The 16,513-nt window shown below is 36.3% G+C and overlaps 1 protein-coding gene across 1 annotated transcript; it reads right to left on the reverse strand.

The window, feature by feature from the left end:
- Positions 1–271: 271 nt before the first annotated feature.
- LOC149774662 (uncharacterized) lies at positions 272–12,770 on the reverse strand. Its single transcript, XM_089944816.1, has 2 exons — positions 10,497–12,770; positions 272–1,009 (listed from the first exon to the last, which is right to left on the reverse strand). Exon 1 carries the CDS (start codon positions 12,713–12,715, stop codon positions 10,679–10,681), a length of 2,037 nt encoding a protein of 678 aa, XP_089800942.1. The 5' UTR covers positions 12,716–12,770; the 3' UTR covers positions 272–1,009; positions 10,497–10,678.
- Between the last annotated feature and the right edge of the window lie 3,743 nt (positions 12,771–16,513).

The following is a 16,513-nucleotide window of genomic DNA, read 5'->3' on the forward strand; positions in this document are numbered from 1 at the left end:
TTGGAGAGGAGGAGTATAGAGAAGTCGAGGAGAAGGGATTTGAAGAAAGTCCGGAGAAAGAGAAGAAGAAATTGGAGGAATAGGAGAGAAGAATACACAGATGAGTAGAATACATAGACAGGTGGAAAGCTCTCTCACACTCCTAATCAAATGAGTAATTGGGAAATTTGAAGCACTTGACTATTGAATTGTTATTAAATTGTTATTCATTGAATTTCACTTTTTGTATATTCAATCATTTAACCGTCGGCATTGCTGACTGAGGGCTTTACATCCATCTTTCACTAATTTATCTTCCAACCAAAATCCAGCCTGGGTTGGACTTTTATAATAATTTAAATAAAATATTGGGAGCACCCCACCCCAATCATAACACCTACCACAGTGGTGGCATAACAACCCGACACACCACAGTATGTATGTATGTATGTATGTATGGATGTAAACACTTCAAACACGATATGATTAAGATACAATTTGTTATAATAGCAGTGAATTATAATCATCCATAGGCCCGAGATTTTATTTCAACCGCCTGTCCTTCGATGTTCGTAAAAGAGGAGTTGTTGGTAGTGTTCCTTCAGTTGATAATATATCAACGTCTTGGATAACACTCCTTTTGTAGATGTCAAGTATTGGATAAAACACTTCCATTATCTTTCAATATCTTTGAACTTATTATAGTTACTAAAACTTGAAATGTGATATGGAGACAAAATGAGTATTATGCAACCTGGTTGTTCAGACGGTACATCTACACATTTTAGGAATGCAACTTGCAGACAAAATGAGCATTATGCAACCTGGTTCTTCAGACGGTACATCTACACATTTTAGGAATGCAGCTTGGAGACAAAATGTTCAGATTATATATTGTCCTCATCTTCAACTTCTTCTACACGAGAAAACACACCCTCTGTAATGTAAGCTTTATCTGCATGCTTGGCCATAATTCTGAGAAGAGAGTGGAGTTTCAACCATCCCTGTGGTTTTTTTAGGCATTCATTTCCTGAAGATAAAGAAGGTATTTAGAATGAAACCTTAGTGCAAGGTGTTGGTATAGACAAATACAGCAATAACTGCCCTTGATATAACTTAGTACACAGGTGTAAAGCAAGTGTGATTATCAATGTATGTTAAAAGACATAATTAGAGACAGTGTTATTGGTAGAAGTAAAGTAGAGAAAGATGGGTGGTTAGTTCGATGAATAGTTGGGTGGACAAATACGTACGTAAATACATACTATCACTAGAAAGTGCACATGTTCCTGAATGACATTTTCAACTCATTTTTACATGTGATAGCTGGCCGAGTCATACCAGAGTGTAATACAAAAGGGTACTAGCACCTGACTCGCTTAGAGCTCAGTATTAAGAGGTTATTGTTTGGACTGGTCGGCCTGGTGTCAGTATAATGTGACTGGGTGGGACATCGTGAACTATAAACTGTGATACTGCAGACATCGGAACGACATGACTAAAATTGCTAAAGCTAAGTTAAAAATCCACAAAACACATATGATGGCTCAAATTTCAAAACCCAAAGTGAATCGTTGTAATAGAATAATAACTACGGTAATAGATTGATAGTCTGAGTAGTTGTTGTTGTTGTAGGGTTTAACGCCATTTTTCAGCACGCGATAGGCTGTACACGGCGGCCAGTATTAATGGTGGAGGAAGAACCCGGGAAAACCCCGGAAAGAACCACCGACCCACGAGAAGCTACTGGCAAGTTTTCTCACATACCCACATTAGCCGAATCCGAGACTCGAACCCACGCAGACAGAGGTGAGATGGCAGTGATCCGTAACGGAGAGCGCTTTAGACCACTCGGCCACTCGGGGCCCCTGTAGTCTGAGTAGAGAAAATAATCAAAATGATTGATGGATAGTCGGAGTAGACCGATAATTATTGTGATAGATTTGTACTCTAAGTGGAATAGTAATCATTGTGATAGTTTGGAAGTCTAAGTAGCCTTATAGGCACAGGATAGATTGGTAGTCTGAGTAGACTAATAATCAGCGTTATAACTGATAGTCTGCGTAGACTGACATCGACAGAGATAGATTAATAGTCTGAGCAGACTAACAATCAGAGTGATAGACTGGTAGTCTGAGTAGTCTGATATTGACAGTGATATATTGGTAGTCTGAGTAGACTGATATCGACAGTGATAGATTCGTAGTCTGAGTAGACTGATATCGACAGTGATAGATTCGTAGTCTGAGTAGTCTGATATTGACAGTGATATATTGGTAGTCTGAATAGACTGATATCGACAGTGATAGATTCGTAGTCTGAGTAGACTGATATCAACAGTGATAGATTCGTAGTCTGAGTAGATTGATATCGACAGTGATATATTCGTAGTCTGAGTAGATTGATATCGACAGTGATAGATTCGTAGTCTGAGTAGATTGATATCGACAGTGATATATTGGTAGTCTGAGTAGATTGATATCGACAGTGATAGATTCGTAGTCTGAGTAGACTAATAATCCGAGTGATAGACTGGTAGTCTGAGTAGTCTGATATTGACAGTGATGGACTGGTCGACTGATATCGACAGTGATAGATTCGTAGTCTGAGTAGAATGACAATCAGAGTAATAGACTGGTAGTCTGAGTAGTCTGATATTGACAGTGATGGACTGGTCGACTGATATCGACAGTGATAGATTCGTAGTCTGAGTAGAATGACGATCAGAGTGATCGACTGGTAGTCTGAGTAGACTGATATTGACAGTGATAGATTGGTAGTCTGAGTAAACTGATATTGACAGTGATAGACTGGTAGTCTGAGTAGACTGATATTGACAGTGATAAGTAGACTGATAATCACAGTGATGATTGGTAGAGTAAAATGATAATCTGGCTTCAGTATCAGTTAGATTATTCATACAATTTATCCTCAGTTTGAGATTTTTTGTCATGCTTGCAATACGTCTACACATATCATTAGTGTATTAGGTCTGATAAAAAAGGGATCCATTGGCAACCTTATCTGAAAAATAAGCCAATCATCATATGACATTAACGGTGTGATAAAATGAGATATCATCTGCATAGTATATTCAGTATGTAATTTATATAACAAACTAGTGACATAACTTTAATGAAATATCACTGATCGATAACCTTCTGAAACTCAGCGATGCCGATGATTAAATTAAATAGCCGTTATATGTCATACTGTACATGTTTTTTGTCTGAAAAATCAATTAAATAATTTTCTATACTTGAATAGTCTATTCGTTGATGCCTCCATCCATTAGATTCTACGGTTTATGCTCCTACAATATCATAGCCATCAGTCTTTGCAAAGTTTCTGCTTTTAAGCGATTTCTGGATGATGTGATAATGTTTTTGTTGCTTGATTCTACCATCTCAAATATAATTCTTTGTCAGAAGTTTTACCTTCCTTTGACTTTTGTTTAGATTTTTGTGGGTTTCGCTTGCTTGTTCACTAGAGACATCAACTCTCTAACAATTTGTACAGCTTTCATCACCAGATTGATATATTTTGGTATCATCAGTATGAAACAATTTGCTAATGTATGCAGGGATAAATTCACCATCATATTGTTATATTTTTAACGTTGTCAGCATGCCAGAGACACAATGCTGTTATTTGGTAGGTCAATATAAAATTAATTTTATAATGCACTGAGGACATGTGTACTTTAGCGAAATGAAGCATTCATCCATCATTATTTATTACCACATACATAAATACATACATACATACATACATACATAGAAAGGTACCCCAAATGTTTAGAAGCATCAAAGATTTTGTCTTCTCGGCCTCACATTCCTTGATACTTGTTACTTCTTCGCTATGATTGTGTATAATGTTTTAAAGATTCTTGCCATATCATGAATATCAACTAAGGATCCATACCATAATTTTGACTTTATAAATCAGCAAAGCTGTCTACGAGATCTAAACCATAATGAAGAAACCAAACTGGAACCATATATATATATATATATATATATATATATATATATATATATATATATATATATATATGCAAAATTGACCAAAATAAAAAGACCCAGAATTATTATATTTATCTATTAAACAAATTTAAACAAATATATGCATGAATGCACGTATGTATAAGATACGGAATGAGTGAGCGCTACATTTGGTTTTGACGCGAACACTTTGTTTCTGCAATTCAACTAATATTTGTAAAATACCCACGTTTGTGTTATGGAGGATTTTTAACACAACCACATCTATTTTAAGGAAAATAATTTAAATTCGTAATATGGCTCCTTGCGTTATTTACTGCAATAATTATAACTAATAATTAAACTATGTGATCAATTTTCCACAAGTTTAAACAGGTTCTGAAACAAAATTTTTGCGGGCGGTACAGTCAGCAAAAAAACTCCGCAACCAGTTTGGGACGTTTCATGTGTACATTAAAATAGTGTGTGTGTGTGTGTGTGTGTGTGTGTGTGTGTGTGTGTGTGATTTGGATGTTTAACGTAAGCATTAACAATTTTTTCAGTCATATCGCTACGATGTCTGCAGTTTGGCAGTTTATAGTGATGTCTGTCACTGTGGCATCCTGCCGCAGACATGTAGCATGCCACCCAATCACATTATCCTGACAGCAGACCGACCAGTCCTAACACTAACCTCTTAATGCTGAGCGCCAATCGAGGCAGCTATTGGTACCATTTCTATAAGTCTTTGGTATGACTCTTGATCGAACCCACGACCTCCCGCATCTGAGGCGGACGCTCTAACCACTCGCCCACCGGAGTGGTACATTAAAATAGAAAATTGTCAAATTTTAAATAGAAGTGTGTGTGTGTCTGTCTGTCTCTGTGTGTGTCTGTGTGTCTGTCTGTGTCTGTCTGTGTCTGTATGTATGTGTGTCTGTGTGAACGTCTGTGTGTGTCTGTATGTGTGTCTATCTCTGCGTCTGTGTGATTTTTTGGTAAATACTTTGGTTATAGTTGTGGAAATGGATTTTCTATCTAAATATTTCAGTGTTGCTCGTATAGTTTTAGAAGATGCATTTTTGAATTTAAATATTTCAATGTTGCTGGTATAGTTTTGAATTTAATTTACATTCAATTGATATAATTCTAATTTCGCTGGTTCGGATTTCAGGATTCATACTATCTCAAGTCATGCCTATATTAGCATACTTATAATGAAAAGGAGGCTGAGTTAATACATGCTATGGATAAGTCCTTATAGTGAACGCCTGCTAGTAACATACATGTTTACAGTGGACACCTGCTCATATCATGCATACTCAAATTATGAATGTAAATAGTAAAATAGACCTGACTTACACCAGCATAATTTTTTTCTCCATTCAAATCAAGGACTACATGGTTACTCAGCACCTGGCTATTGTGCGCATACGCGACAGAGAGTGATTATTTTATGATCGTGCCGTTATGACGTGGCATATACTGTCGGTTTCCTTTACAAGCACTTGTCATATAAATATTTCCAATACACTTGGTTAGTTGTGCATTTCATGTTATGTGAATATTAGCTTGCACCTTACAAGAAGTACTTACTGCGATTTACATATCAAGAAAACTCTTACAAGTACCTAATGACCTTACTTTTTGACACTGTGGAAGAAATAATCAAATAATTTGGTCAGTTTTGTTTTGAATTCCATTTAGTATTAGCGTCTATATTCGATTTGAGTATGTAAATTTTAATAACCCTAAATCTAGAAAAAGACTAAATAAACGGATGGATGATCATACTATGCCTGTTATGTAGTACATATTCCACATCTAAAAAAATACACACGATGCAGGAAAAAAAAATCCAGACAAGTTTGGTTAGATGTTCGACTTATAGCTGAATGTTTAATGGATTTAGTAGATGACATGAAAATGAAATCAGGCTACCGGACCGGTCTCTCGATTACTACCATCGAACTTCAACATAATAACTTGACACACGGAATAGAATTCTTGAAATTTGATAGAACTCTTCTAAAGGATCTGGAGTATGTGATTAATTAAGCGACATCCAGTATACACTTGATATCCAGCATATAATTGATATCCAGTATACAATTGATATCCAGTATACAATTAATATCCAGTATACAATTGATATACAGTATAAAATTTATATCCAGTATACAATTGATATCCAGTGTACAATTGATATCCAGTATACAATTGATATCCAGTGTACAATTGATATCCAGTATACAATTGATATCCAGTATACAATCGATATACAGTATAAATTGATATCCAGTATACAATTGATATCCAGTGTACAATTGATATATCCAGTATACAATTGATATCCAGTATACAATTGAGAATTGTCTATTTTTAGAAGTTTCATTAATTAAATAAGAGACAGCAACTATCCCCGTTGCTACAAAAGAGGAAACAAAGGACATGATAAAATGAAAAAATAAAATGTAGTTAATGAAATTAATAAGCTACAAAAAGAATTTCATACATCTAGAAGACAATTCGAAGAAAACATAATATGCTCCAAACATTTAACAAAGGATAATCTTAAAGGGTATTCGATTAGGGGTAGATCCAGTCAATAGAAGGGGGAAGGAAGAACCATTAAAATAGGTTTGTGCCTTAGAGAATAGAATATTATGAATAAACTGATTAGCCGAATGGACACTTAAAAAAAATATTTAATTCAATCTTAATGAACTTATAATTTTGTGCAGTAACATCTAATCATAATCGAAAAGTATTTTAGTTGTCTAATCCACACCACACCCGCACTATAACGCGTATTGTATCATCTTATAATGTTTCCGTCTGTATGGACGAAAGTTAATCTGTCTGTCCCATATGTTGCTTCCGTACTATATAGCTTGAGTTCTCCACTACACCCGTTTCTAAACTCTGAAAATTGCTTGCATTTGGGGCAAGCTAGAAACATATTAACTTCGGGGGCAAAATATCAGGGGAATGGTCAAAAGATCAAATGTCAAGGTGACAGGGACTGCAAGAATGAAAAACGGTTTCCACAAACTACTTAAATTCTGTAAATATAAAGGAAAATTATATTTCCGTATTTGTACCAATATTAATTTGTTTTGCATTATTTACATAAAATTCTTCAGTTGCAAATAATGTTGTATTTGACTCCAGGCGTTCAGTGAATCATTATTATTTCAAAATACTAACAAGTAAACAGAATCAGCTGTTCCCCTTTAACAAAATATGAACTAGTACAGTCGACCTTTTCGATCAGTACAAATATCCTCGTTGGATGACCTGATGTTATTTTGACCTTCATTTGACATACTCAATTGCCTATATGGACCCTTTATTTTACTACATTTATCAACGTTGGAATTTATTAATGAAATCGAGATACGGATTATATGACTCATTCCTTAAAGTATACAACTCATTCAATGGATTTTAGAATTAATAATATCATCAACTAGATGACCCTTACAAAAACTAGGGTAAGATCGATTTTGAAATACAGTCTGAATAAAAATCCCTTTGTGACGAAAACATTTGTAGGTTGAGATCGATTTTGAAATTTAATTTGTAGTCGTTATTTAATCTCCCCTTGTTACGAAAAACACTTGTAGGGTGAGATCCAGTTTGAAATACAGTCAATCCATCGTTTTGTATTCATTATACATTTGATAAGGGTCTAAATCAAATGATATCAATATACAATTGAGTAGTGCCTAAATTAGATAACATCCAGTATACAACTGAGTAATGCCTAAATTAGATTACATCAAGTATACAATTCGGTAACGCCGATATTTGATAACATCCTGTATACAATTGAGGAGTGCCTATTGTTAGAAGTTGTATTAATTCAAAAACTATCTCTGTGCTACAAATAAAAAAAGAAAGGTTAAAATGGATGTTAAAAAATATCGTTAATGAAATTGATAGCTACAAAAATAATTTCATACATCTAAAAGACAAATCGAAGACAAAATAATATGCTCCAAACATGTAACAAAGGATAATCTTAGAGGGTATTCGATTAGGGGTGATGTGATGTGATGTGATTTGGATTTTTAACGTAGCTTCAACAATTTTTCAGTCATTTCGCTACGATGTCTGCATTGAGGCAGTTTATAGTGATTTCTAGCACTGGGGCATCATGCTGCAGACATGTAGCATGATGTCCCACCCAGTCACATTATCCTGACACCGGGCCGACCAGTCCTAACACTAACCTCTTAATGCTGAGTGCCAAGCGAGGTAGCTGTTAGTACCGTTTTTGTAAGTCTTCTGTATCACTCGGCCGGGGATCAAACCCACGACCTCCCGCATCCGAGGCAGACGCTCTAACCACTTGGCCAGTGGAGCGGTCCGATTAGGGGTAGATTCCAATGTATCGAAGAGGGCGAAGAACCATTAAAATAGGTTTGTGCCTTAAAGGATAGAAATTTTATGAATAAACCGGTTAGCAAATGGAAAGTTTAAAAACTTATTTAGTTAATAAAAATAAAACTCTTAATGAACTTATAATTTTGTACAGTAACGTCTAATCATAATCAAAAAGCATTTTAGCTGTCTAATCCACACCACACCAGCACTATAAGGCTTATTGTATCATCTTATAATGTTTCCATCTGTATGGACGAAAGTCAATCTGTCTGTTCCATATGTTACTTCCGGACAATAGCTTTAGTTCTCCAATAAACACCGTTTGTAAACTCTTGAACTTACTTGCATTTGGGTCAAGCTAGAAACAGATCATAAGTATGGTCAAAATAGTAACTGTCAAGGTCACAGGGACTGAAAGAATGAAAAGTGATTTCCACAAACTACTTAAAGTCTGTACATATGAAGGAAAATGATTTTTATTTATTTCTACCAATGTCAATTTTTAATGATTATTTACATCAATTTCTTTGGTTGCATATAATCTTGTATTTGACTCCAGGCATTCATTGAATCATTATTATTTCGAAATACTAACAAGTAAACAAAGTCAACTTTTCCCTTTTCAACAATATATGAACTAGTACAGTCTGACATTTTCGATCACTACAAATGTCCTCGTTGAATGACGTGATGTTCCTTTGACCTTCACTCGCGATACTCATGGCCTGTTTCGACCTCGTGATTTTACTAGATTCATCAACCTTGGAATTTATTAATGAAATCGAGGTACGCATTATTTCACTCATTACTAAAAGTATACATCTGATTCAGTGGAGCTTAGAAATAAAAATATCGTCAACTAGATGGCCCAAACAAAATCTATGGTAGATCGATTTTGAAATACATTTTCACGCTGTGAATAAAAATCCCATTGTGATGAAAACATTTGTAGGGTGAGATCGATTTTGAAATATAATTTAACGTCGATAATTAAATTCTCCTTGTTAGGAAAATCATTTGTAGGATGAGATCCATTTTGAAATACAGGCAATCAGTCGTTTTGTAATTATCGATTTTGCTGCTGGCATTGATTTTGTGGTCTGGTTTCAGCGGATGTATGACGTAAAACAGCACTTTTTGTATTGATTGATTTAGCTATTAAACCGATTTTGTTGTCCAGTTACTAGTAGAAGACACCGTGATTGTAAACAGTACACACATACTCCATTAAATTCGTATCAGTTTTCAATATGTACCATTTTGACTTAGAACGTCTATTTTAGATCACAAATGTGAGAAAAATACTTCGTTATACAATATTACAATCAGGATCAAATATTTTGTGTCTGACTGAAATGCTCATCCTCGTGTAGGATTATGACACCGATGCGTAGGAATTTGCTGTCAAGCAAGCACACACACACATGCACACACACACAGATATATATATATATATATATATATATATATATATATATATATATATATATATATATATATATATGTGTGTGTGTGTGTGTGTGTGTGTGTGTGTGTGTGTTTTCAGTTTATACATGGTTCACCAATTTTTAAGAAAATGAGTAACGTACCAAGCGCAATGCAGTCAAGCAAGAAATATGTCCATACCGAATATGTGTGTGTGTGTGTGTGTGTGTTTTCAGTTTATACATGGTTCACCAATTTTTAAGAAAATGAGTAACGTACCAAGCGCAATACAATCAAACAACCAATATGTCGATACCGAATGGATACAACATGAACGTACACAATTCATGTAAGGTAATTCAGATAATTCAGATATAGCACATAAATAAATTGTAGACATTAGCTGCGGTAAATGCATGATGCAGTCTCACTACTTTATAAATCTGTAAAATAATAAAACTTAAGTTGACATTCACTGTGTTTTTCATTCGAGTTTTATGCAGTCACTATTTTCAATATTTTAATGAAAATAAGAATATGAGAACGAAATACATGTTCTTGTCTTAGACTATACAAAGCAGCTTTACATTTCAGACAATCATGAACTCTAGATGTAGTTTTCACATGAGAAGGACTTGTTGCAGTACAGAACATAAAATACCCTTTCTATGCAGTCAATATATTGATAAAAATAAGAATATGAGAAAGAAATACAACCTGTTATTGTCTTAGTCTATCCAAAGCAGCTTTACATTTCAGACAATTATAAACTCTAGATGTAGTTTTCACATGACTTGTGGCAGTAACACATATAGAAGGCCCTTGTCAGTGTATGCACTGTCATCCGTGGATTCCACCAATATACTTACTGTGGAATGGTGTTTCTAATTTTAACACTTTTAGTCACACATGTCATACACTTCAACAACATCACAGCTAGAGTATGTTACAAAGAATCTGTCCATGTCTCTGTAGAATCTTATTGTAAGTAGGAACTTTTTATCTTCCTTCTTTGTTAACAGTGCCTTCATCAGCTTGCCGTCCGCTGATATCTGTTGGACATTGAACGAACTGTAACCACACAGACAAATGTTACCCTCTCTATCAGTATCAATGCCGCGTGGTCTATTCATGTCTTGATCCGTGTATGTAAACATGACATCCCAGGATGTGTTATAGGCAACCATTTTATCCCGGTCATTATATGATATGTATATGATTGTTTCAGGTTTGTTTATTTTGACATAAGATGGACTTAGTAGTTTCTCACTTTGATAATTGTCCGGTCGGACAGTTCTGATCTCGGTACCATTTATATCTAATATCAGGACACTGTGTTCATCACGTCCTGTGGTGATCACCAATTGATCTTTCATCACTGCTATACCCCAACACTGCAGCCTTGTTTTGATCTCTCTGACAATGTTCATCCTGTCATCTATGCCAATGACAAGAATGGTCTTATTAAAGGGTAAAGTCTCGGCCAGGTTGTTGTCAGGAAGGATGCAAGCATTCCACGGATTTCCCTGGAGTTTCAGACTCTCTTGCAACTGATAATTTTCTCCATACACTTTGATCTTGCTGTTCATATAATCGACAAAAATATGCTTCTCTCTTTGCAGTGTTAGAACATCCGAAATATAACATAATACATCATCTCCCGATTCATTCACACTGAATTCAGATACTTTCACTGCCTTTCTGTCCTTTAATTGGGTTCCACTGAATCCACTAACCGTCTCCGCTTTCGGCTGCGATGCTGTTACTGCAGGACATAGGGGCAGTTTTCTTTTAGATCGGGTCACAGTTATTTGTCCAAATCTATTTAAGTCCTTAATCAAATCATTTAGGTCTTTATTAACTTCTAACCCTATTGTGATATATTCCAATTCTTCTTGATACTCCGATATGGCTTTAAGATATCTGGTTTGATTCTTCTCCATGTTGTGGAGCATTATGACCTTCTGAACTTCTGACCCGTAGGTCATCACAAGGTCAAGTTGAGTCAGGTCACTGCCAATCGCAGAAATCAAACTCTGTCCCCTGGCCTCTTGATTATGTAAGGTCAAATCTTCAGTTTTATGATTTCCTTCAAGACAGGCAATTAAATCATCCTCAAGTTTCTGTAGTTTGGCATTTAGTTCTGCTCTGAGAATCCGGATTTGCTTTAAAATGGCAGATTTGTCATTCTGAATATTATCTGCGTTTTCCCTTACCTTGCTTGTTATTTCTTTCACGTGGTCTCCGATATTACGTATGTTGGCATCCAAATCTTTTGATTTTGCTTTCGCATCAAAAGTCTTTAGCACGTCATCAATCGGAATGACTCTATCACATTTTCTATGTTCAAGAAATCCACATGTTTTACAACAAAGTGAATTGTGATCCATACAAAAGAATTCGATGCTTTCATTGAGATGTCTAAGGCATTTTTCTATTGTGGATAGGCTGGGAATCATAACACTAGGATCATTTTCTGTGCTCAAATCGATAACATCGTGTGACATTGGTGAAATGGTTTCATTGTGGTGTTCTTTACATATTTTGCACATGAATCTTCTGCAATATTTACAAAATGATCTTGCTGAAGTTTGTCTATTCCACTTGAGACACATATCACATAATTTTTCACCAAACGTTTCCACTGTTACATCCAATACAGATGATACAATGCTGTTTACTGGAAATAACTCTGCCCACTGTTCGACACTCGCTGTGGTATCAGGTAATGTTGTGTCGGCCCTGCATATCGGGCAAGGAAAGCATGCCTGAGGAGTCCCCCTGTTGATCACCTTACAGTTGATATGTGACTGAAGACACGAAGTACAATACGTATGTCCGCATGGCAGAACCTTTGGTCTTTTAAGCGTATCTAGGCAAATGGGACACTGTAAGACTTGAGCAAATCGTCTCTCTGTCGGTGACGTAGTTGCCATTTCGTTCCAGTTTATTCACGACCTAAATTGTTTCCAGGTGAAGATATGAGGGTTTCTTCCAGGTATCATCTAGTTGACGGAATCTTACACTGCACGTCTAGCTCGAGAGCGACTAGGAACCAGTGAAATTACCAAGCACCGAAGTCATGCCTGCAAATGTCAGTAAAACAATAAATCAAGCTGCAAATATGAAACTGGCATCGCTAGGGCCCAGTGAAGCAGGGAATAATATTTCAAGTTTAATATCAGGAAGCGGAGTTTTCCGAAGGCGGTAATCCTCGTGTTAGACCAAAACTAATTATAATAAAAATGTTTAAGCGCATATCCGACACAGCATTTGATATGGAAGTACCTGTCCTTAAAGATGAGTCTGTACGTGATTATCAGTTGTATTCTTATGAAGCACGACTACCAGATCAACATGGAAGAATTGAGTTGCAAGTTCATGATACAAACAGACACTTTCTACCAGCTGAGGCTTTCATTGAGGTAGAAGGTTGAATTATAAAAACGGATAATACTGTATATGCAAATGAAGACGTTATTGGTTTTGAAAACAACGGCATCCTGGCATTGTTTGATAGCGCCACTTATATGATCGATGGACAAAACATCGAGACAATTCAGAAACACGTTGACGTTGCTGCAACAATAATAGGACTGGCAAGATACTCTGATGATTATACAAGATCAGCCGGTCCTAACATGATGTTTGTGAAGAATAATAATGTTACCTCCGATATCAATCAGCATGATATAAGACGACCAAGAAATTTTGCCGGAAACGCTTGCGCTGATGTGGCGCGGGTAGTTCATGGTGCTAATGAAAATTTCAACTTAGGATTTGCAACACGCAGAGCAATGTTGAAAGGGCGTCGTAGAAATTTCTCATGCGCCATTCCACTATCGCATATCTTTGGATTTTGCAAAAATGTTAGAAAGGTTATCTTTGGAGCTAAACACACAGTTGCTCTTGTGAGAAAGTATACCGACGACAACGTAATCTGGAGATCTGCTGGTGAGGCTGGTAAAGTAATGCTAACAAAACTTGCGTTGTGGATGCCGGTTATGACTCCGACAATCGCAGAATAACAGCGAGTATTATCTTTTATGGATGCAGGTGGTAAGTTTCTGTTGTCCTGGTTGACAACAACCACGGATAGTATACAAACTGATATTAACTGTCAATTTACATGACACATAGCATCACAGCAAAGTGTTTCTGCACTGAGATGTATATTTGTTGCTTTTCAAAATCGTGATCGATTAAACTCACAAACTCACTACCATATGATATTTGACCAACATAGTGTTACTGAGGTTTCTTTAGTGATAAACGGACAACAAGAACCAACAGAAAACATACTATTGAATTATGAGCATAACCATGTTGCACGTGGGTATCATCGGCTAATGACGTTTATGTGACGCAATCAAAACGTAGATACTTGTTTACAAATCTCACAGCATGATTTTAAAGAACGATATCTGATCTATTACTTTTCGCTGGAGTATCTTGATTTATCCAAAAAATCTGTTGTTGATATAATATCCATTTCAAAGTCAGCTTAAATATAGGTGATAGTGTTAATTACAGAGCAATCGCGGTCATACTTAGTGACAAAGCAATGTTACTTGAAGGTGGTTTGGTCGAATGAGAGTCGTTGATGCGCCAGTTGAAAATCTTAATGTGTTACCTTAATCCACCTTATTTAGAAACACGAGTATTTTATAAAATGTCTTACCATCACGTTAGTGTTAGTCTGACTCCTGGTCAGATTAAAAAACTACAATCCGCATCAGCAAAAAAAATGTGTGACCACAATAACACTAAAACACAATCAAATCACAGGTGGTGAAATAATCTGTCGTTGACGGAACGTCAGCTTAAACATCTTAATAAAGCCAAACAATCCAAGACTGGAATAAGATTTAAACTTTCCGCTGGTGCCATTAAGATACTACTAAGACAGACGGGATAGTCCCACTTCTCGCCGCAATACCAGCGCTGATAGCCGCAGCAGTTCCAGTCGTTGTAAAAGCAGCCGCCTTAGGTGCTGTTGGAACCGCAGCTGGAATGACATTAAAAAAGGAACAGGAAAGGGTCTAAGACTTCCAGGAACTCATCGAAGAATAGGTCTGAGACTTCCAAGAACACTTCGTTAAAAGTCAGCGGTTTTGGGCCTATGTCAAAATTTGATATACTTGATGCTGCTAAGCAACTAAAAATAAAATTTTTAGAGATGTTTTTATGCGAGATCAATTACCACAATGACCAAATAATATTGAAACTGGTATTATTAATCTCGATAACTGCACTGGACCTGGAACTCATTGGGAACTCATACGCGATTGATCCACGTGGAATTATTTATTTCGATTCGCATGGGTTAGCTCCACCGTAGGATTTTATCAAGTATGTTACGCCATTGCAAGTAAAAGTTTGGTACTCAACGCTACTAACACAAAAATTAACCGATCCACCAATATGCGGCGGTGAAGCAATTGCTGTACTTAGGTCTGTATCAAAATCATCGTTGCCACCTCACAAAGTTATGCACAATTATACAAGTCAACAGTCTGAGAAGTCATTGATTTAGATCAGAAAGAAACAAAATACTGGTAGATATTTACCGAAGATATCGCGGTGATACTACTGCGAGTAAAACAAAAGTTCGACGGAGTAGACTTGCCAAATTACGCGACTAAATACGAAGTCTATGATAAAATGAACCTCTCTGGGGTTGACTGAGATGATGTTGTTGTTTTTCAGGATGAATACGGTGTTTTGAAAACGAGCAGTATCAAATGGAATGACAAAGTTCGTAGAGTTCTCGGTGCTACCACGGATAACATCCCTGTGTTTACTGACGGCGATATAATCAGAGACTCAACTCAAATATATCGTTTACAACGATCAGAGATGAAATTGCATGAAACTTTGCCAATCTTTTGAAAAATACCGGTGACACAATGACAGGTGAACTCAGCATGAACGGAAATAAAATAGTAGTGCTCAGAAATCCAACATCCGACAAAGATACCGCAACAAAAAAGATGTAGACGTTAACTGCTACATCGTAGATGGTAAATTATCCACGCTGCGGACCGAGTAGATGTAGAATTCCTGATATCGTTAACAAAATTAATCTGATCAAAATTCCCCACAAACAGATCACCAATAACGTATATACAGTGTCTTCGGGATTCTCGACATGGTCACAGCAAAATAATACTATGAAACATATCGCAGAAGTCACTGGTGTGTACAGGTTGAATGTGTTCAACGCTGAAAAATTTAGTATATACAGTACGTATTCCTGGCGGCATACAACCGATAAGTTTTCCGGGTTGTGTCTGTTGTGTTAAATAGCAGGAACGTAGAAACATTTATACTGGAAGCAGATGATAACAAATTAATCGCAACATCTTACTCTTGGAGTCTGGCATTTGTTGCTGAAATGCCTCAATGATTATTTAAATCAATGTGGTTACTGTGTAAAGTATAATGAAAGTTCAGATATTTAGATATGATCAAGTACGTGAATGGCAAACAGTGCTAAAAACCATCGCTGACAAGTATAGCGCGAAAGCAAAAAAAAAAAATACAGAAGACATGTAGTTGCCATCGATGTCATTGTATTCTAGGTATCTACACTCGTTGCGTCCACCGTTATCAGCGCTGACACCGCTAACGTTAGCAATAGCAACGATATGTGTTTCATCATCGGCGGCCATCGCTGGGGTTTTCAATATTATTGCGAAATAGATATCCACGTGTACGAGTACAAAATTGCA

This window comes from Sinohyriopsis cumingii, unplaced genomic scaffold (genome assembly GCF_028554795.1).
Source record: "Sinohyriopsis cumingii isolate HCF-2022 unplaced genomic scaffold, ASM2855479v2 utg000160l, whole genome shotgun sequence".
NCBI lineage: Eukaryota > Metazoa > Mollusca > Bivalvia > Unionida > Unionidae > Sinohyriopsis > Sinohyriopsis cumingii.